General features: G+C 42.2%; 2 protein-coding genes across 2 annotated transcripts in view; both read left to right on the top strand.

Moving 5' to 3' along the window:
* ppm1lb (protein phosphatase, Mg2+/Mn2+ dependent, 1Lb) overlaps nt 1–14,761 on the top strand; it is a 47,557-nt gene extending 32,796 nt beyond the window's left edge. Inside the window, exons 2-4 of the mRNA XM_030108070.1 lie at nt 4,142–4,358; nt 12,903–13,064; nt 14,297–14,761. Coding sequence (XP_029963930.1) covers nt 4,142–4,358; nt 12,903–13,064; nt 14,297–14,637 — 720 coding nt within the window. The 3' untranslated portion in view covers nt 14,638–14,761. The remainder of the gene's footprint in view (nt 1–4,141; nt 4,359–12,902; nt 13,065–14,296) is intronic.
* A 6,406-nt stretch (nt 14,762–21,167) lies between these two features.
* On the top strand, nt 21,168–23,737 carry LOC115400289 (ADP-ribosylation factor-like protein 14). The gene is made up of 2 exons (XM_030108071.1): nt 21,168–21,523; nt 22,953–23,737. The coding sequence occupies exons 1-2, from the start codon at nt 21,209–21,211 to the stop codon at nt 23,259–23,261; spliced, it is 624 nt and encodes a 207-aa protein (XP_029963931.1). The 5' UTR covers nt 21,168–21,208; the 3' UTR covers nt 23,262–23,737.

Here is a 23,737-nt window from a genome sequence, read left to right on the forward strand (position 1 = left end):
ATCCATCCATCCATCCAGTTTCATCCAAATTCAACTGCCTGGTGCTAGATCCCAGCTGACTGTGGGTGCGGGCAGGATACGACCTTTTCAGGGTTCGGGTTAGGACACCAATCCATCACATTGGAAACCCAGGGAGAACCATGCACCACACACACTCACTGCAGCACCGACAGGTGATGAGGAAATTCAACCAGGCTCAGTTAAAACATGCAGTGTTCACACCGGAATGCCTCCAGCCTATCCTTCCTCTTTTTTTTGCACATAAAAAAATGGTGTCACTATCACTGTTTTCCTAGTGATGGACTTTCTGATTTGTTATTTTAAAACTCATGATTTGAAAAAAATACCAGCAACTTGAAAATTTTGTGAAATCTTTTTTTTTTTTTTTTACCAGACTTCCTAGTGCTTTCTCAGTATTTCTTCCCTTTGATGGTTTTCTGTCACTTATCTCGGGCCCTGCCTTTAAACTGGAGCTTCTCTTTCTCTCTCTCTCTCTTTTTCTTTAATGATGTGCTTGAGTGATGCTAATGAATCGTCCTCACACCGCTCCTCCGTCTCTCCCGCTACATTCCTTTATTTCTCCCTCTCTCCATCTGCCTGGTTGATCTGTCAGAGAAAGAAATTTTAGTACTTGGGTTATGAAACCCCCTCAGGGTGACACTAAAGGAAAACTCAGTTGACTCTCCTCATTTCTGCTGGCCCTCGCATCCTGATGGATGGAAATGTTCAGCAGACTTGACTGCTTCTGGTGGACTGTGTGACAGAGTTGCTCAAAGTTGGTAGTCAGGAGCGAGGGTTTGGGTGGCGGGGTAGGTGAAGCGGCGTGCGTAGGCGGCCCTGTTTAGATAGAAAGAGCGGCGTGTTTGTGTGTGTGGGAGCAGGTGAAGTCTTGTGTGAAGGAGAGCTCAATGTGATGCTCTGCACTGAAATGGCTGCTCAGAGCCAGGGCTCCCATGTTGGGACTGAGAGTCAATGAAAACACACTCCCAGACTCGTAATCTGTGTATTGCATTGCGTGCACATTTAAGCTATATGCTCCAAAAAAATCTTTTAGAATCATTAATTCCTTGGATTTTTATATATACATAGTCCACTTTCAGTGGTTTATCCATTGGCATAATAATGTATCGAATGATGGATAATTCAGGGAAGATGAAATAAAAAGACCGATATTCGAAAATGAGGTTTAAATTAATTTCAGGCCCTCATAGCTGTATGAATTGAACTTTTGAATATTTAATACTGACAGTAAATCAAATGGCTGTGCAGAAGTTGGAGCTCTTTTGAGGTTTAATTGCCCGAGACTATTGTCAGAGAGCTCCCAGATTTATCTTAAGTTTTCAACTGGCTGTCTTTAAAAAGTGAAAGTTGTCCATACGGAGTCTTGTTCTGATTTAGCTTTAGATTTTGCGTGACGCTTCAGCAAACGGATTGAAGTTAGATCGGTGTTTTAGATGTTCTTATGCCAGTCTGTCCCTTCATGAGCAGGCAGGTGATTCATATCCTGCTGTGAGTTTCACACTGCTGTCGGTTGCGGTAATGCCCAGAGAAAAGGAGCGGTGTGCCAACACGGCCTGCATCTCTGCCTACAACAAACAATATAAGTGACGGTGTAAAAGATTAGATTTAATCTGTAATCGCTGCAATCTGTTGTGTCTCAGACTGCATTCTCTTCTTCTTCAAAAAGATCCGTAACCTGTTAATTCATGCCTTCGTCTATTAATCTATTAAACTCTTCATTTTATTAGCGCTCCATTCTTATGCTCTTTACTGCTGTCCATTGGGCACGAAAGAATTTTAGTTCCTGACCCTTCTCTGGCTCCTTCTGCAAGAATAACTCTCCCATGATAGCCAGCCCAGTTCGCCCCATTTATCCTGCCTTTGGCCTCTCATCCTTAAGCTCTTCTCGCATACCTTCGCTGTGCTTTTATGCCATCCACTAATCCTATCCTTCAAATTTTTTTTTTTTTCTTCACCCTTGTGTTTTAGTCTTAAATCCTTGGTCTGCGTCTCTGCGGTGCACAGACTTTATCTCATGCATCCCTGTTAATCCCTCCTGCATCCACTCCTGGATGTGAGAGGTGCCCGTCTGGCTGGTTAGACCATCAGATAGTGCAGACCTGACCTCTTCTTCTTCCCAGTGTGCGGTTCAGACACGCATGTACAACGAAATGTTTGAAGGAATGTAGCGGGATGAAGGGTCTGTGACCCCGCGGCTTTGTTTGAGACTGGCGGGCAGACCGTTAAGGAGCTCAGTTAATTGGCACGGTATATCACCAGCAAACAAAAGACTTCCTGTTCTGTTTGTTACCTTTGAACTCAGTTTGTGACTCCTGCCCCTCGCATGGCACCCACAGCATGAAAGCACGTCGACAGGGATTGTTTTCAGACAAGAGAAAGGCCGGAGTCAGAGAAAAGGGATGGAGAAATGGAGCTGGTGTGGTTTTGGAGAGAACATCGCTGTGGGAGCAGAGGCGGGGGGGGGGGCTGTCTGTGGGAAATGAAAATGAGAATAGAGAAAGACAGACTCGCACGTCCATGACTGAAAAACACTGAGGTTGTTTTGGTTTCATAGCAGAAGATCGAGGGAAGATTGGCAGAGTTTACTGGGGAAAGCTTCAACAACACTGACAAGATATAACGAGAAATGAGTGGAGTTGTTTTCATGCGTGGAGGAAAAAGTGAAGCCGGCAGGGTTACCCAAGTCCTTGAAAGCAATTTCGCAGAGCCGAATGAGATATAGACGGAGAGGGAGGTATAGACCTAAATAGGGATCCAGAGAATAAGCTCATGAGACACCGGGTTCATCTGTGAGTTTACGTCATTTGACCTCAAATCGTTTCACTTTGTACCAATGAGCTGCTGACTTTCTTCTCCTGTGTGGTCTGTAATGATTTTTTTTTTCTTGATTCACTGCTTTCTAAAATCTGAAGGTATTAGACTTCCTACAAGTGAAAAGCCAGCATGAAATATGAGCCGTACAAACTTGGGATGATGCAGATAGCGGCGGTATGTCAGCAGGATATTATCTGACATTTGTACTTCACGACCTTGGGCTGGCCGGCCCTCCCCGAGTCTCAGGCTGCAGCGACTCTGAACCACCTGAAAAAACATGTTTAGTCAGTGTAGAGGTGAGAATATGTTTTCCTCTGCTGTATTCCGTGGGGTAAGCATGTGTTCGTCTGAGTGCCGATGCACTTTGTTTATCTGTGATTAATGTGCGTCGGGATGGCAGAAAGGACAGGCAGGCTACTGTGACTTAAATAAACCGCTTCCTGCAGCCTGGCTGTGTCTGCAGGTCACTTCAACTGAATGACACTGATAGCGTTCTCCATCATGAATGTACAAAAAGTAACGTTTTAACTGATTATTTACCATTTTCATCATTTTTTGCCCCCGAAGGCCGTGGCATTTATTATTTCTCTATTGGGATTTTGCGAAGCATGGAACATGCAAATTTAATGTGTCAGCTTTAGAGTTATGGTTGGCAGGTTTGTATTTATGTTTTGAAAAAAACGGACAAGCTTTTCTCCTCATTTCCAATATATTAAACTAAATGTTTATCCACCATTCTCTCTCATAATAATAATAATAATAATAATAATAATAATAATAATAATAATAATAATAACAAAAAAAGAGTTTTCTTTTAAGTGTTGACCGTTTTAAAGGTCTGCTCTGCATCCTCAATGGCAGGTCATTTCAAGTGTCCTTAAAAGATGCAAAATGCAGTCATATGTTTCATGATGGAATGTTTTAGTAGCACGTTTTGGTCCAAAACAGCAAAACAAACGTCTCAACATTGTAATTTTCATCCTGACATAACAGGATCTCTTTAGGCTAACTCATTTAAATTCATGTCTCCTTTAATGAAAATGAGATGTCCTATTTTCCTGTAACATCTAACAGTGATATCATATTTTTCTAAATAAAAATTGGCTCATTAAACGTCTGAAATTGGCAACACAAGTTGTCAGCTTGCTCCCGGCCAGTTTTAAAGAGAAACACACTCATCCATATATTCAGACTAAACTCTGCTCATCTTCTCACGGTGTTTTTGACCGACTCGTCTTCATGTTCAGCTATCTAATTCTGCTTTTTTTTTCTCTCTCTCTTTCTCCTCTCTGCTTTCCGTTATCAGGCTGCTGCTGACTTTGCGAAGGCCCACCTGCCGGAGGCTCTGCGCCAGCAGCTCCTGGCCTACGAGCGGGAGAAAGAGCGAGACCGAGAGAAAGACAAGCAGAAAGACGAGAAAAAGGAGAGGGTGAGCCTCTCCTACCCGTCCATTCTGGAGCAGCAAATATTGACGCTGGACAGAGAAATGCTGGACATGCTTTCCACTACGTACAATGAAGCAGGTGTGTATTTTGTTCGTTGAGCACAGAAAATGCACGACTTCACATTATACCTTCAAGTTGAAGCTCTTTCCAGTGGTTTTACTTCCTATCTTCTTTATTCAACATGGAAACCTATTATCTTCTCGTCCATTGAGATGTTTTTGTTGTTTTAGCAATACCAAACTATATTCAGCCACTTTTATTTATTTATTTTTTTTAATCAGTATCAGCTGTTTTAATGATAGACCTGCATTACATGCTGCAAATTCGCTGCTGTCATGATATCAGCATGAAGCAGAATGGATCACGAAAGACCTAGTTGTAGTGATTTCAGCTGTTTTATCTCTTCTATGCTGTTTCAAGTGGTTTTAGCTGCTGTAGCCGTTTTAGCTCTTTCAGTTATTTAATATTTTTGACATAACATTTTGTTGTTTGCTCACTTCTTTCCATATAACTAACAGGTGAAGTGCCATCATCATCAGTTACTGTTGTTTGTCCACTTTCAGTGAAACGCTTTATTCCCCTCAGACTTTTCTTTATTTGGATTTATTCACGGTTAAGTTTAGGAAAGTGTGGTTGTGAGGATAAAAATGCTTATTTGCACATGATTCTGTAAAAGCTGCTGGGAGGCCGTTGCGGATGGGCTCCAGAGCTCTGGATCAGCGGGTTGCAGACCCCTGGTGCAGGTCTCCCATTGGTCCATGAGCGTATTTGTGTGTGTGTGTGTGTGTGAAGTGCAGTATATTTCACCGTGTGGACACAAAAAGCAGAGGCCATAGAGATGGATTCCAGCCACGAGTGTTTCTCATTACTGGAGTACTTGGAAGAAAGCAGCCAGTTGTTTGCAGCAGTGTTTTTTAACTGTCTCCTGTAATGGTGCACACAAACTATTATTTTCTACTCCGCTGTTTCACTTGACGGTTGTTGAATAGTGACTGTCAGCAGCCCAAGGCCTTGCTTATTCAGCTGTTTAAACACAAGTGGATCTTCACAAGGCTTGTAGTAATTATCTCTGGAGGGATATGGGGAGAGAGGGGCAATGCGAGAGAGGGAGAGAGTGATGGATGGAAAGAGGTAGAGGAAGGGTCAGAGGGAAGATTGCATGCACTGCAGGGGGCACGGCTTCCTTTTAAGAGATATACAGCAGAAAGAAGAGGGGAAGTCGGTATGACAGTCAAAATGAGAGGGGAACAATATTCGGGAGACTGGATCAAGCAGGCAAACAAAGCAAAAACACTTAAGCGCGAGGAGAGAGAGAATCCCTGGAAATAAGGAGTGACGACAACACACAGTCTGAACGCACCAAAACAACCTTGATGGAAACAAAGAGGGGGCAAAAAATACTAGATAAGAATCACGGAGCGAGCGCCATTCAGAAAGATAATTGACTTTCTCCCAGCTTCATAGGATAGGAAATTAGAGTAGGCCAGGAACATATGTTAACACTGGACACTGAGTCATTATTGACTTATTGAACATGAAAGAGAGCAGGCTGGAATACAGATTGCAAGATGATTACAAGGACTAACTGTAGTTACACGCCGCAACCTCGGAAATTCAGCATTCCTGTGGGAAGGTCACCGTTTTTTTCTGATGTCCTGAATTAAGTATCCCAGTTAAGTGAATAAATAGAGGCAAGAAGGCGGTGCAGCGAGAAGCTTTTGGCTTGAAGTGTAATTAATATTTCAGATACACACCACTCAATCAGAACACACAGTTTGCTGTCCAAGCAGAAGTCGGGCATCCTGGAAGGAAGACATCACTTTTGGAGTCTTCCCCAAGTCTTTGGAGAAGAAAGCATTTATTTTTAAAAGAAGTGAAAGCAATAAATATCAGAGAAGGCAGTAGCTTGCAGCAAACAACAAAACATCCGGGCAACCATCCTGAAAAGAGGCTGAAGTTGTTCCTTGAGCAGACACCTGAATCTTCCAACAAAACTCCAAAATCGGTGTGTACAAAATCAGTCTTTTTTAAATCCAGTTATTAAATATTCCTCAACAGTTGACAAAATCAAACCAGTATGTTAAAGGTTGCGGTCAGATTACAGGGCTGACCAGGACGTGGACTTAACTGAAAGCCGCACCGAGAGTTTACATGTGACTCACATGTAAGTCGGTGAAGGTCAGGGGAAGAAAGAGCCATTTAGAAAGCCCCGGACCCCCGTGACAGTGACGGGTCGTATGACACACTAATTGTTAAAGGGGAGAATTAGACTCTGTGGACCCGGAGCCAGTCTGGAGGCGACAGCTGCTTATTCCCTCTCGGAGATGTGCTGCAGCCGCATTACCTTTTGTTACACTCACTTGCTCTTGAGCGCCGCATCCTCTTTTAACCTTATCCACCTCTCCTCTGGTGCCTCCGCAGCTGCAGATAAGCATCAACTGTCTGATCTATGTTTCGCTCCAAACAGCCACCTCAGTAAACCCCCCCTCCCCCACTGATCCCTCTGGTTTCCTCTGTTCTGAAGCGACGTGACCTGTTGCATCCAGGCTCAAAACACTCGTTCCACTCTTCATCTCTCTGTATTATTTTCTGATCCTTCTAGATTTCTTCTGTCGTTCATTTACACAGTGCAGCAAAACTCATAAACTTCCAGCCGAGCACCGTTACAACAGAAGCGCTCCGGCGTCATCCAGTCTCGGACAGTCAGGAGTTGAATGCGCTGCAGCGTTTTACTCTCTCATCAGGTCAGCGTCTCAGGGGAATCTGCTGATCAGGTATTTGTTGTGCTTTTTTTTTTTTTGTTCCTGTATCTGATTCGACAATCGCGTCATTTGGGGCGTTCAGGTCCCAGCTTTCTGCAGTAATCGGGCCCTAAATTAAGCCGGCAGGGAAGGGTAGGGCGAGGGAGAAAAAAAGAGATACACTTTCAATTCAGGTTTCCGTCGTGGGGACAGCAGTGGATCAGATTTATTCCCCTGTTTGTTCATCCCTCTGCCGTTTATCTGCGAACATAAGCGCTCGAGAGAAAGATAAGGAATAGGTGGCTTTGATGCAATGCCCGGGAGCTCAGAGTCTATAATGGAAACAGTCTCCTTAATGCTCTGTGGTATTTTGCCTGTGCTGACCTTCATGTCGCTGTTTGACGTGTCTCAGCACATGTTCACAAGCACACAAGAACCCAACGGTTGAGCTTGAGTCCAGTCATCGTCAGCTGAAGATGACGGCGACATAACGGAGACGAGACAAGTAATTTCGTCATGTGTAATATGCGCCTCAATAGTTTGTGGGCAATGTGTTGAACACAGCGACGTGAATTCAGAAACCCTCAAACGTCACACTGGCCGAAGCAGAGCGCGATGGAAATCAAATGCAGACAGGAAGAAATTCAGTTTTTCAGCAGTAAACACAGGGACCTTCTGTTATTGGCGTCACACTGTTGATATTCTAGTGCAAGAAATTGTATCAGTGTGAAGTATATTGCGTCTTCATCCTCTAGAAGCTCCCAGGGACGACACAGTCATTCTCAAAACACACCATTTTTCGGCAGTTTTGCACATCCGTTCACCTCCGATGTAAAATCCACACAGGATAATGTGTTTTCTTGGCATTTTTAGCAGAACATCATTCCTGTTGGTTGTATCTTCATTGCGATGAGTCATTTTACTTCAGTGTTTTTGCTCCAGTGTGATCACTTGAAAAAGTATTTCATACATTCTAATCCCCTTCAGCTAAAATGTTTGTTCAAACTGACAATGTTTGCAGCAGTTTGTTTAAACTCCTCACTGATTCCCTCTTTAGTCGGCTGTTTGTGAGGAGCAAAGCGTGGCGCTGTTTGAACTGTAGTGCCTCCAAATATCAATGCCAGAGATTTGTTTTACGACTCCAGTTGTGTATATAAAGAGATATCAAACTTGTTTTTCCGCACTTTCGCAAGTTATCGTCTACGCTGTGTGACTTTAATTGAAAGTGATCGCTGTTCTTTCTGGTGCGTGCTGCTGTGTGGTTCACTTGCTTTCATCACCGTGTTTAAAAAATAGGTTTAAATGAGGTGTTGCAGACAGCTGGTGTTCACAGCTGCCACATAAATGAAGGGTGTGTAGGTGTAAAGTAAGGCAGGTATAAAATAAAAGACTGAAATTCCACAAGTTTTTTTTTTTTTTTTTTCCTTCATGGAACTGAAAGCCATCAATTAAAAAGTGCCTTGATTATACTGATTCTGTTTATAGCACATCGGATCAGAATATATTGTGCTTTGGGTGCTGCTTTACAGCCCAAGTCGTGCGGCCGTCAGTCTCTGCCGAGTCGTTAATTAATTGTAAACGCGAACCGAGAGCTGGAACATGAAAAGGTTCAGTGGAATCAAGTCAAACTAAATACAGGAAGAAAGCACAAAAAAAAAAAGAGTGAAATTAAATGATTTTAATATTGTTGCGGCACGGATGAGCATAAACCGTGAAAACAGTTGGCCGAAGCCTTAACATATGATTGTTGAAAATTTGACAAGGACCAAACATGTTGCACAGCCTAAGGGATGTGAAAACTACTTTTATTGTGACAACGGAGCTCGTCTTTGGGTATTTAATTTTTTAAATGCAGCCTCCTTTTGCTGTGTGCAGCTTCAACTTGAAATGACACACAAAGATTGCACATTTAATTTTAAAGGTGAGCAGGAAGTTGAGAGATTCATTATACTAAAGACTATAATTACTTCTCTTTTTTTCTTCTCTGAAAGTCTTTGGTGACTTTTGTGTCAGTTTTTTTTTTTTTTCTTTTACCTCTGCATGCAAAGTGTTTTTTCCCCCAAAAAAAGAGGTGCATTACGCTAACTGGTTTCTCTAAAGCACTTTTGTGTGTTTTGAAGCTGTTGTGTGAACCATAGGTGCCTTTCACCAGCAGTTTTCAGCTGGGATCAGCTATAGTTATGATTCCCGAAGTGTGGACTGCGGCCCACTGCTGGTCCCTGACGGTATTGAAGGTGGGCTGTTCATTACAGTGAGCTCATAAAAACTTTTGAATATTCAGTTTTTGATTTGAGTTTGAAATTACTTAACATTTATACATATTTTATGAAGAAAAAAAAAATCATAGATTTTTAAAAATCTGAATGATAAGCCATTTTTTTTTCTCGGAAGTTTGTTTCCTATTAGGAGGCATGTTTTCCAATGACCATAAACTGCACCTTGCATTACAAGGTGAAACAGACTTCTCAAACCTCTGACACATTGCTGTATAGTATATCCTGTGTGTGTTCTGTGACTTTAGACTCTTGAAATACATCGACATTATAGTCTCATGTTTGGATTGCATTGCGGGTTATTTTAGTTTGGGCTGTTCCTGGGAGGATTTTATGATTTTCAGTGGCATTCTGGTACTTGAAAATAGCTGAGCTACAACACCACACACCCCTGGGTTAGATAAAGATGTATCGATGCACTGACTTTCAGCAGAGGTAAAATCAATTGGACACACACCTGAGATGAGAGGCGAGCCGCCGAGGAGCTCAGTCTGCCACAACATGAAACGACACAAAACACAACAATGGCATCGACGTAAACTCAGATAATCAAATTGATAATCAAACAAACTTGAAGTGTACGATGTTAATGCGGAAAAACCAACATGCCACATTGTCTTTTATCTCCGCATCTCCCATATCGCTCTTGAGATATGAAAAGTCCCGACAGGAAGAAAGTTTGCTCTTGTTAAAGCCACCTTGAGACAACAAACCAGTGTGTGTCTCTTGAGAGCGAGACAACGTGGTGTTAAAGACCGGGGGGGGGGGGGGGGGGGGGGGACTGTCGATCTTGGACGGTTCTCCTTCTTCCTGCTCTTGACTACTTTTATCGCTTTGAACATAACTTATCCAGATTATAAGTGTTCAAGGAAGAGCTGCACTGTGGATATCACAGGCAGCAGGTTTTGACAAAGAAGACAAAAGATAAGTCAAAATATGCAATATCCTTGGTTAAGCTGTATTTATTTTAATCCCATTTTTGATTATCCACCATGAATCCCACAGTGTCCCGGCAGTGCAAGGCTAAATTAATACAGCACTCCTTTAAGCCACTTCCTGACCCACATAATTGATTTTGTCAATTTCCCAAATGACCTTATGCAATTAAAAGAGACGCTTAACTTCAGAGTCCTGTCGGATCAATGTTCCTGTAGTTTATGATCATAAAATGAAGAAGAAGAAGACGACCACAGAAACAACAGTATGTGTACTTCTGATTTCGGGAAGTATGGGAAATAATAAATGGAATAAATAAAAAGATTAGTCTCTGTACATTTTTGGAAAAAAACAACAATAATGCACATATTTGTGTGAAAGGAAAAGAGCTTGAAGGATATTGAGCTGAAGCTTATTTTTATAATTCCAATCTCTATTTTCCTGTTTATACAAGAACAATCAGCTGGACGCCACCCAAAGAAAACCCTTCACACATCCAGCGAGAGCATGGAAAAACGCCACACCGAAAGGCCCGTCCCATTTTCAGAATCACCGAGTTTCAATTCCACTGGCAGCAGGAAGGTACAGAGACAGAAGAGACAGGCAGCTATTTACTGCAACTGCATTTTCAGTTTAGAAAAATTAAATAACAATCCTCCCTGACTGCTACACCTTCCTCCCCGGGCAGGGCGACCTGGTCGAACATTCTGCTCTAAATTAAGTTTCTTTTACTGATCTTTCTTGGGGAATTTGCAATCGAGCATCTCTTGTGTATCAAGGACCTTGCTCAGGAAGACTTGCCAGTCCACTTCTCCAACCTCTGGGTCACCATTGCCTCCATTTTAGCCGTACTCAGAAACACCGGCTCCGTCACAGTTTGCAAACTTTGAGACAAATGTGAATTTGTGTCTCGACAGGAATTAAAGTTGCAGGACTAAAACGCCGCCGAGGTGTTAATCTTGTTGGGTTCTTGAAGGTGTGCTCGGCCAAACTCGGCCGATAATTAGCACGAGCGCGGAGTGCATGTGGGCCGCGGTGTCAGCCTAATAGGGAATGCTGAATGTATGCCTGGCATGGTCAGGCTAATTGGTGAGGTTGTGCGAGGAAAGGCACCTCGGTCCATTATCTCCATCACCATGGGAACGAGATAAGAGTAATTAGCCGGACATCCTGGCACGGTGCGGCCGCAGTTATGCGCAGAGCAGGACTCGGGATGCATACAATGACGAAACTAATAGAAATTGATTTTTTGCAAACTCAATAGAGTTTATTTAGCGAGTCACTTACAATTAGGCGACATCCATTTTACCTTCATTCATGCCGTTCACCCTTCTAGCCCGTGTTCTTTGTCATAGTTTCTGTCTTTTTTGTACATTTCATTACTTTTCTTCTCTGTGAATGAGAATAATAAAGTCTTTGTCCTCTTCAGAAGTAATCTCCTATCTCCATCTTTGATAATTCCCACTCCTTTCTCCAGCCTTCCTCTCTTGTTTTTACTCTCACTTTTCATTTAATATGATCCACTGCAGCCTTTCTGTCACGTCTCCGGCTCCACATGTGGACAGCGTCGGGTTGGGAATGGAGTAACTGTGGGCCGAACGGAGGGATCCTCGGGAGACATATTTACATTGTTCATCTCAATGTGAAGCACCTGAGACGAAAACCTTCAGTCGTACCAGGATGTGAGACGTCAGAGGAATATTTTGCAAGTCATCCTTGCGAATGTCTGCATTTAAAAGCAGCTTAGTTTTCAGTCTTTCCTCTGTGGCCTGAGGCTGTTTTTATTCCAGAATCCTTGGTGTGACTCCACTGTATGTTCCCCACAGCTCCCGCTGGACGCCTCTCTGCCCGGGTGGTCCTGACCAGTAGCACCCCCTACTTTCTTCTTTTTCTTTACCCCATCTCGCCCCTAACTCTCTTTTTCTCTCTTTGCAGTCCTTTTTTTCCTCCTTCTTTACTCTGTGTGAGCAGATGGCCAAACAGGCAGATCTGTTCTTTCTCTACAGGACTTTGGATCCCATACAAAAGGCCTCAGATCCCAAGTCCACACTCTGTTCTGCCTGGCTGGGAAGCTAAACAAAGAGAGGAAGGAGAGGCAGAAATAAAAGCATTTTGGAAAGTGATACGAGGACGAAAAGTGACTTCAAAGACTTTCTCGCATTGTTTGCCGATGGCTTCACGTGTTTCACTTCGTGCATGATGGACGGGTGTGTTCTGGAAGGGTTTCCGTTAGATGTTTTATAGAACAGAAAGAAACTTTCCCAGGTTTTCTATTATTCTGATGATGTGAAAAATATTATTTTACCTTTTTTTTTTTTTTTTCAACTTGTAATTTCCCTTCTGTTCTCTTGGTGTAAATCAGGGTCAGATTTCTGTTGTCTACATACAGTGTGACTGGATGCTGAGGATTTCAGTCAAACCTGAAACACACTGCCGTGACACTGAAGTTTTCAGCAAGGAAATATACATGAATATGTAGCGATCTAATAGCACTCCAACTTCATTTTAAGGTGTCTTTAAATACAGTACTACATTACTATACCTAAGTTTGTTTTCAGACACGTGACGAGTATTTGTTTTTGTAATCTTGCATATTCCATCACCGCCCAGACTGCAGTCAGCACGACTGTCCTCTGATTGATCCCCCTCTGTTGTCTCCGTCTCCGTCTCAGGTACCACGTGTCTGGTCGCCTTGCTGTCTGACCAGGAGCTGACCGTCGCCAACGTCGGAGACTCTCGCGGAGTTCTTTGCGATAAAGACGGCAACGCCGTCCCTTTATCGCAGGACCACAAACCCTATCAGCTCAAAGAACGCAAGAGAATCAAGAAAGCCGGTGAGAAAACAGCTGCGTCCATGTAGACCACCACACTTTATTCAGCTAGCTGTAAGAGGAAGAGTTAGGCTTCAGTTAAAAGTTGGGGGAACATCAAAACTCAGATTGCCATAAAAGCGTAAAATAAGTCTTCTTATGATCAAAGCTGAGAACCATTATCCTTTTTTTTTTTTTAACATCTTGTGTCTCCGGCTGACATCAAACCGTTCTGCCTGATAACACAATGTGCTTCTAAAGCAGCATGTTATCAAATGCTGCCAGACAGTGCACAGTGTTTAAGGTGTGTTTGTAGGCATAATTCCTCCTCCAGCTCTGTCTTCATACTCTGTGCTGAGCAGAGTTTGATGGCAGATTTCCAGATTAGTCAGCGTCAGCACAGCCCACCATCTCCATCTAATGGTCTAATTGGGTACTGAAAGGAAAGCTCTGGGATGAGTTGAATGTTGATGGTAAATTTATTAAAGTGGCATGTTCTGATGCAGCAGATGATGAGATCTTCTGGTGTTTTTATTAAAGGGGGAGTTAGTGTTATCGATCTGGTACAGAAACCACTATTTCACAGCGAATGTTTAATGCGCAGAGGCCACTTCCAGTGTCCCTTTTATTTCTTAGTTGTGATTTCTTCATGACATTTCCTGCAAGTATTCACAGAATAAATTAGCCGACTTTCTGACTTTTTCTGGAAATCTGAGGATTTATTTTTTCCTCAGAAAGGCCTGAACTCCTCAACCTCTCTCTCTCTCTTTTTTTTTTTTTTTTTTGTAAATACTACTCAGTTGGAACTGAAAAGGCATCCTGACCTAGTATGGAAGTCTGCGTCTTATCTTGTCATTTTTCCAGTACGACTCTCTGCCTGCAGTTCAGCCGAAGCCTCGGAGAACACACAGCTGTTCTCGCAGGATGTAGCATGAATTGAAACGTGTCCAATGTAAACAGTTTGGTCTTTGGGACCGATGACAAGCGCAGAGCGAGCGAAAACATGTCAGTGGCAAGGATGCATTTTAATAAAAAGTTTAACTCATTAGTTAAGAAAATGAGGAAAATTGTTGCCCGTTATCCCACAGAAGCAAGTGATTCTGTTTTCAGTGGGCATCAGAAAACATTAGTTTCTCTGGCTTCTCCTCTAACCTTTGACCTCCCGTTTGGATTATTATCATTCTTCTTCACATTCTTTCTCATACTTCCCTTCCCGATTCTCATGGTCCTCCTTTCGCTCCATTGTCACCTCCCAGGTGGTTTCATCAGTTTCAACGGTTCCTGGCGCGTCCAGGGCATCTTGGCCATGTCCCGCTCCCTGGGCGATTACCCTCTGAAGAACCTCAACGTGGTCATCCCGGATCCCGACGTCATGTCCTTCGACCTCAACAAGCTGCAGCCCCAGTTCATGATCCTGGCGTCGGACGGCCTGTGGGACACCTTCAGCAACGAAGAGGCCGTCCGCTTCATCAGGGAGCGACTGGATGAGCCGCACTTCGGAGCCAAGAGCATCGTCCTGCAGTCCTACTACCGCGGCTGCCCCGACAACATCACCGTCATGGTGGTCAAGTTTAAAAGCAAGTCCGGAGAAAAGTAGATTTTCTGTCTGTCAAGCACAGTGTCAGTAATATGTTTGAATAGAAGTGAGGCTTAAAAACACAGGAAATCTGAAAACAAAAAGAAACAAAGAAAAACGCTTTTGGAGCAAGAACAATTTCTATCACAGATATTTTCGGCTATTTGCCGCCACCCCCACCCCCGCACTTCAGGACTGCCACTGTTCAACATGTCTTTGGTTCAAGCTTGGCCATATTTTGGGTCACTGTTATGCAAATAAACAGATTTAGGTGTGTACAGCTCCCTCTCTCTCTCTCTTTCTCTCTCTCTCTCTTTCTCTCTCTCTCTCTCTCTCTCTCTCTCTCTCTCTCTCTCTCTCTCTCTCTCTCTCTGTTCGAAAACTCGAAAAATGCTTCCGAGTGAAGGTTTCTGGATTAAGGTTGCATTTCTGTTCAGCTTCAGCCACTCAGCTGTGATGGTTACTTTCAGTGGGGATCAGGGGCTTTAGAAGTGTGGAGCGGGACTGACAAGGGGGAACCAGTGAGCTTCAGGGAAGACAGCAGGCTGAGTCTGGATTTAAAGGTGCTGTAGGCAGGATTTTGCTAGTCAATGCTAATTTTTCTGTGTTTTCTTTGGATTAAATGTTAGAGTATCCATTGATAATCCTTTTCGAGTGTAGCATAATTGCACTACCGCGAGGGCGCAGCGTTTCCATCTGTCTCTATTCTAAGCTGAAAAGGAATCTCGACAGCTCCAGGTATCTTTGACCAATCAGAAGAGCCCCTGAGGCTCTAACCGTGATTGGTCGAGGGGCGTTCGTCACGCGTTCTTGTGGGAGGGGCTTAACTTGCGTAAGGGCGTGATGTCAGAGAAAACAGGACCGGATTGGCTGTGATGGATTTCAAATTGCCATCTTAGATGGGTCAAATCGCCATCTTGCTTAGGTAACCCTAAGCAAGATGGCGGAGATGCGGAATCCTGCCTACAGCATCTTTAAGGGGAAATCCCTTATTTATTTACTGTTCATCATTTTAATCAAACACACATTTTTAGTCCAATGTGGTTTAAAGTATGTCGAGGGTAAAGGCTGTGATCAGTGTTGGGCCTTCAGTCACGAGCGTTGATGCTGGAGTTAGATGCAGGGAAAAGCTGTCATAAAAAATTAGCATGTGACTGATTGAGAGTTGAGGCAACGATTAATGTCTTTGTGTTAAACCTGCACACAGCTCTCCCATCAAAAACCATTTCTTCGTCATTAATGACACATTCAAAGAACAGCAATGCGGTGACTTTCACTCATCTTTGTGACCACTGAATTTATATTTTTGTTTTTCTAACTCTACCTGTAAGAGAAAATAATGAAACATTCTGTCACAATGCCTTCTTTTCTTTTCTTGTTTTAGATACATTTTGCAAGAGTAAATCCTGGATAGCAATTCGCCTCTATACAACGACACAAATGATTAAAAGTCTAAGCTGGTTATATTTCCATTCATATTGTACAGCAATAGAAATGACTATGTTGTTTTATCATACTTGCTGGACTCGGGAAACCTTGATGTAAGAATGGATGTTGCCCCATTTTTATAACTTTATTTGTAAAGTGTTTTCATTTTATATATATATACGAAAGATAGCATATTCTCTGCTTTGTTGAAGTCTCATAATTTGTTTTGATCCGTTTCAAGACTTTTTTCAATCTGAGACTTGCTGATAACCTGCTCTATCAGTCTGTTCAGACCCGTTTCTCGAGAGTCCGTGTGAGTACTACTAATGTCTATGTAAGACCTGTTGGATAATATTGTCGCTTGTCATAGTGAAAGGAAATGTCCCTTTAAGTGAATATACCCTTCCTCATATTAATAGAGCGAAGATGTAAAGTCTCAGCCTGACTAACTGCTAATAATGAGCTCAAGAAGTCTGTCGCACATTGTAACCCTGACTGTTGATCTAAACTTGTGAGAATAAAGTAAAATTTGAGTTAACATATCAGATAACTGAATTAACAGCTTGAATTGAGGCATTTATGTGTTTTTTTTTACTACCCTTGTAAAACTTGTTTGCGATTCCTTTTTCTGACTTTTCTTACATTATGATTTCTTTTTTTTTTTAATATTCAGTTAAGATATGAAATAACCGGCACTGACAACCAACAGTTATATCCTCATCTTTTAACATCGTCCTCACCGAGACAGAAACCCTTCATCTTAATCCAGGACTCCGCGTACCGTTTGGTTTTTCTGAGCTGTATCTGAAACTGTAACAGGCCTTTGAATGAGACGAGTTATTATTGCCTTATTTTTTTAAGCCGTTTATTTCCTGTTCTGAAGATCTGCTGCCGGAACTTGCTCTCGGTCTTTTGATGTGATGCAGTCGACCATGCCATGCACAATGCACGACCTCGGTGTCATACCTTGTTAATTCAATCGTAGGATAGCATTGTTTGAGAAAAAAAAAATGTCTCCACGAGACATGAACCTGTAAGATGAATGTACATACAGTCCTGATGTTAGTATCACGCCTCCATTGTTTAATAAAGCAATGCGCCTGTTCCTGAATTGTTTCACTTCAGAGAAATATAGCAGATTAAACTGTTTGTGCTTTTTAAGTTGAGATTCTTAATCGATAATGTATGTTACAGAATGTTTATGTGGCATTTGTACTTGTTTTTGTTGACTTTATTAAACTGTAAAAAAAAAAATGATGAAGATTTTAAAATGTAAATCACAAAGGTAACATTAAAATGATAAATGATAATGACATTTTTGTCTGTTCTTTTATTGGACATCAGTGGTGGAAGTCTCGGTTTCCGAAGGTTGTTGAGCCACACTTTTTCAGTTTTATTTATATTTTGTGAATTACAGCATCATCATGGAAGAATGTTGATAAGCAGTGAGAGAAAGAAAAAAAACTCCCCTTTTCCAGCAGATCCAGACTCGGAGCTGCTGCTTCTGCTTCCTCTGGTTGAGTTTAGAGAATAGTGAAAAAGAGAAAGTTTGCTTAAACACAAGCAAATATAGAAGTTAGATGATATCAGACACCAGAGTTTGCAGACTTGTGTGAGAAGAAGGTGAAGCTCGTAAACTACCGCAGTCAGATATTCAGCAGGAAGGAGCAGGGAGAAGCCTGACACTTGAGGTGATTGATATGTGACGTGTGATTCTACTGGGAGTGAAGAGAAGGATGAAACTCTGTGGAGCAGAGAAGGTCTCGCTTTTATGTGTCAAAGTGCCCTTGAGCAAGATACTGAACCCCGAGTTTTTCCTAACTGATAACAGCCACTCTGCACTGGAGCCGTCCTCACTGGTGTGTGAGAGTGTGTGTGACAGGTCACATAAAGCACTTTGAGACTTCACTTCCGGTAAACATCATCCATATCAATAAAGTCTATTGAGAGTTTCCAAATGTAATAGTTATTCCCTCAGAGCTGCCTATTTTAGGACCATTAAGCACAGATGCAGTCTGGATACCTATTATTTATTTATCATGCACTGAAAGCTCAAACTTCCATCTTAAAGTTTCCACCGAATATATCAGAAACAAGCTCTTTTGTTTCAAAGATTGCCATAATTTTTTACTTTTCCTATGCAAATAGATTAAATACAACAACTCTAAATCAGATAACGCCCCATTAACCTTTTAAAAGTTTGATTTTAGTCACGTAGCGGCACCTGCTTGGTGAAAGGAAACTAAACTACAAAAGCAGACATTTATAATTAAGTAACATATATTATTTGCTACAGTCATTGTGATACATACATGACTTACAGGGTGTGCAGAATTACTAGGCAAATGAGTATTTTGAACACATCATTCTTTTATGCATGTTGTCCCACTCCAAGCGGTATAGGCTTGAAAGCCTGCTACCAATTAATCATATCAGGTGATATGCATCTCTGTAATGAGAAGAGGTGTGTCTAATGACATCAACACCCTATATCAGGTGTGCATAATAGGCAATTTCCTTTCCTTTGGCAAAATAGGTCAGAAGAGAGATTTGACAGACTCTGAAAAGTCAATAATAGTGAGATGTCTTGCAGAGGGATGCAGCACTCTTAAAATCGCCAAGCTTTTGAGGCGTGATCATCAAACAATCAAGCGTTTCATTCAAAATACTCAACAGGGTCGCAAGAAGCGTGTTGAGCAAACAAGGTGCAAAATAACTGCCCATGGACTGAGGAAAATCAAGCGTGAAGCTGCCAAGATGCCATTTTCCACCAGTTTTGCCATATTTCAGAGCTGCAACATCACTGGAGTGCCAAAAAGCACAAGGTGTGCAATATTCAGGGACATGGCCGAGGTAAGGGAGGCTGGAAAACGACCACCACCGAACAAGACACACAAGATAAAACGTCAAGACTGGGCCAAGAAATATCATAAGACTGATTTTTCTGAGGCTTTATGGACTGATGAAATGAGAGCGAGTCTTGATGGTCCAGATGGATGGGACTGTGGCTGAGAGCTCCACTCCAACTCAGACGCCTGCAAGGTGGAGGAGGGGTACTGGTACGGGCTGGTATCGTCAAAGATGAGCTTGTGGGACCTTTTCGGGTTGAGGATGGAGTCGAGCTCAACTCCCAGTCCTACTGCCTGTTTCTGGAAGACACCTTCTTCAAGCAGTGGTGCAGGACGAAGTCGGCATCGTTCAAGAAAAACAGGATTTTCATGCAGGACAATGCTCCATCACACACATCCAAGTACTCCACTGCGTGGCTGGCCAGGAAAGGTCTGAAAGAAGAAGAAATAAAGAGTTCACCTGATATGAACCCCACAGAGAACCTGTGGTCCCTCATCAAATGTGAGATCTACAGGGAGGGAAAACGGTACACCTCTCTGAACAGTGTCTGGGAGGTTTCTGCTGATTGCAATGTTGATCGTGAACAGATCAAGACTCTGACAGAATCTATGGATGGCAGGCTTTTGAGTGTCATCATAAAGAAAGGTGGCTATATTGGTCACGGATTTGTTTGTTTTGTTTTGAATGGCAAAAAGGTATATTTGTAAATTTTAAGTTATTAAATTGGTTTCCCTGGTGAAAATAAATAAGTGAAATGGGTATGTATTTGTTTTTTTGTGAAGTTTCATCATAATGATGCACAGTAATAGTCACCTGCACACATACACACAGATATCCTCCTAAGATACTGAAACTAAAAAAGCCACACTCCAACTTCCAAAAATATTCAGCTTTGATATTTGTGTCCATTGAGAACATAGTTGTTGTTCAATAATAACATTAACCCTCAAAAATCCAACTTGCCTAATAATTCTGCACACCCTGTATGTCCATAACGTCACACTCAATAGATCATATAATATCCATGATGTGAAGGCGATCAGAATCTGAACTACCAGTGATTACACTTTCAAAACAGTACGAAGTCATTGAAATGTTCTTTTTCATTCACGATGACATCAAATGTCTTGAATGGACGCCTACAAAATCAAATTGGCTGTAATAAGTTTAAAGATACAATCGCCTATCAAGATCAGGAAGAAAGAACAAGGATGTAGCTCCCAACAGGATATTACTTTTTTTTTCTGTGACTCCTTCTCATCTTCCTTTGTCTGTTCTACATTCTTTAACTACACATGTTGTGTTTGTGAAGAAAAAACGAAAAAAAAAAAAAGTGAAAAAAACATACCAGTACTTAAAGTAGCAAAAAATATTCACATCAACTATAAACCCCTTGACTAAAGAGCCAGTAGAGTGAACACCATCTCTCCTGCTTTCATGTTCCGGGCCATTTTGATTGCTGCATAGCCAAACTGTAAAATGATCTTCAGCTGATGGACAGTCACCTTGACATAATCTGATGGAATTTCCACTGGAAATTTATGAATTATTCATTCAGAATTATGTGGTTATTTTACTACCTCCTCATCCTTATAGTGCCCTTTTCACACCACAGTATGTGCTGTGTGTCCTATCTCAGCAATTCCTCGTGTGTTGATTCAAACCACATCATTTTACCCCTCCATGGATTGTCAATGTTTTCTATAATCTTTAATAACCTCATTAACAGAACAGCTTCCCTGTTGAACTTGTTGTTACAGATTAAAACATGCAGGGTACACACATGTTGGATGGATGGAGGATTTCGTTCGTTCAGTCATTCTCTGACTGACACATTCCCAGAATAATTTATGTAGGCAGATTTCAGGAAGTTGCTCTCACAGCAGCCGTAGCTTCAATGTACCGATAACACCACACTACGGTAATCATCTATCAACCAGGACACCCAAAAAAATGCCTGAAGCGTCACTGCTGTGGACGTCCGGTCAAAAAGAAACTGAAGCTCGCCGTCGGGACGTCCTGGCTGCGGGGCAGCGTGACGATCTGAGCCAGGTGTGATGTGAGTCCAGGGACTGTGCAGCGGTAACCGGAGACCAGCATGCTTCCCCTCTGAGTTGCATCGTCACTCGGGGTATAAATAGCCTTCCTGAAAGCTGCGCAGAGACTGGAGGAATCCTGTCACAACAGAGGGGAGGGATCACTTGGTCTTCATAAGCGACCAGACACACTAAGCTCTCAAAGCTCTCCAACAGCAGCTGGGTGCAGACTGCAAAAGTTTACACGAGAAGAGGGATAGCTGTGCTCGCTATAGGACATGGGCACGCGCGGATCCAAGCCTCAGAAACAAGCCCAGGTGCTGATGCTGGGCCTGGACGGCTCTGGAAAGACCACCCTGCTCTATAAACTCAAGTACAACGAGAGCGTGGTGACGGTGCCCACCGTGGGCTTCAACGTGGAGACGCTGGACACGGACAGGAGCAGCCCCGGGCTCACGGTGTGGGACGTGGGGGGCCAGAGGAAGATGAGGCCCCACTGGAAGCATCACTACTCGGACACGGCTGGGCTGGTGTTCGTGGTGGACAGCTGCGACCAGAAGAGGCTGGATGAGGCACGCAAGGAACTCAGCCGGGTAACTCGAAAGACACTTCATCTCTATTAATACTTCAGCATCCTGTATTCAGAACGTATAGGCAGGTTGTGGATTCATCCACATAAAGGTCATCTGTGGCCGTCTTCATCCTCAATGAAAACATTGCCTTACATTTGGAGCTATTGCAGACCGTTTTCAATCCACTTTGGTTCAAAATACTACAGAGATGCAGCTGAAGGCTTTTGCTCATGAATAACTTTTTTTGAAAAGAAGTTGAGAAAAGAGTAATCTTGTACAGTATCTTATATTTTTGTGTTTAAAAAATGACCTCAGAAACTTCATTGCTCAAAGCTGGATATTTTTTCACTCTGAAATAAAATCAGTCAACAATTTTTGGCATGAAAATTACTTTTAAAAGAGATATTTATCTGAAAAAGTAACAAGTTGTAAAGCTGTTTTGATATATTCATATAATTCTCACTATAAAATACTATATACTATAAAAAAAAAAAAAAGATGCTTTCTCAAACATGTCTCAAGGCCAGGACGAAAAAACAAAACAAAAAAAAAGAACATTGAGAATATCGATCGACTAAAACAATCTTCTTTACCCCTTTATCCAGTTCAGGCTGGATCTGTTCCCAGCTTATACGGTAAGAGACAAAGGCAGGATGCAGCCTAACAGGTCACCAGTCAGGGCAAATGCAGAGAAACAATCACACATACAGGTAATTCAGAGGAGGGGTGCAAAACTATGCTTCTGACCGGGAAAGAAAAAACCCTGAGTCCAACCATGACGGACAGGAAATACTCTCCCAAGGCGAGAGTAACAACCATTAAACCTCTGAGCAGCACTCCAGAATACTGATGTCAAAAAAAAAAACCCTATTTCAGACTCATTCACTCACATTAATCAAACAAAAGAGCAACAACTTAGAAATGTTTGTCAGTCTCTGGTAAATGAGCCAAACAGAAAAAGTAGAATCAAACTCAAATCAGAAATCATCATGAAGTTATACTTGCTGGTTTCCATTTATATTTCATGATCAATGAAATCAGAGAGGATATATTTCCAGATCTTTCTAGAAATAAGGTTTAAAAGAGAGAGAGAGAGAGAGAGAGAGAGAGAGAGAGAGAGAGAGAGAGAGAGAGAGAGAGAGAGAGAGAGTAATTGTTACATATTTAACTGAAACGGTTCATTGGTTGTTTAAACAGCACTTAATTATCTTCATTTTTTTATAACAAGGATTTGGAATATCTCCCTCCATATATACTACATGTGAAATATACGGAAGTTTATCATTTTAATTGGATTATGGGAAACATAAAATGTTTCCATTAATTTCTCAGTTTTTAGATGCATCTGGAAACTCAGCATATCAATGTTCATTTAAACACAGCAAGCTAACTGATTGTTGTCAGAAGTCCTTTTTGCTTTGTAATAATGAAACCTTCCTCTGTGTTTCAGGTCCTGAGGTACGAGAGTCTGAAAGGAGTTCCTCTGGTGGTCCTTGCCAACAAGCAGGATCTGCCGGGGGCTTTAAACCCAGAAGAACTCTGTGTGAAGCTGGATTTGATGAGACTGTGTGACAGCAGAGGCTGGTTCGTCCAGCCCTGTTCGGCCACCACGGGGATGGGTCTGGAGGAGGGCTTCAGGAGAATCGTCTACCTCATGAAGACGCCGCTGAAACAGACTCAGGAAGACATTAAAGTTAAAATGAGGTCCAAAGGCCTCAGTGTCACTGCGATGAAACAGATGTTTGGCTGTGGCAGCTGAGGGACGACTTCTTTGGGGTGTGTTGACATGCCATGCGAATGTTTCTGACCGTCAGTCAGCGAAAGGCCCAGTTGAAGGACCGTTGAGGTCGCAGGATGACGCTTACACAGAGATTTCCTTCAATCTGTGCAGTAACGTTTTTTTGAGGAATTGCAATGAGGACGGAATGTGTTTGGATGATGATGATCAACAACAAGGATTCTGGGAGAAATCTTGGATTATCACGTTGGTTTTGAGAAAACATTCACAAGCTGTTAGGAGCAGCAGCAGAACTTCACATTTGAGATGAAAAGGATTCATGCTGCTCTTTTCATGTATTTTCTGAATGCAGTGAGCACAAAACCTGTGCTTTTTTTTTGTATCAGACATTCTGAATCACTTTATTAAATGATCAGTTTACTGATGTTTTTCACTATTTTATAATAAGTTTTATTTATTTGAAGTGACACTGCCAGGATCGTCAAAATTTTGCAACA

The sequence above is a fragment of the Salarias fasciatus genome, chromosome 14 (assembly GCF_902148845.1).
Source record: "Salarias fasciatus chromosome 14, fSalaFa1.1, whole genome shotgun sequence".
In the NCBI taxonomy this organism is placed as follows: Eukaryota; Metazoa; Chordata; class Actinopteri; order Blenniiformes; family Blenniidae; genus Salarias; species Salarias fasciatus.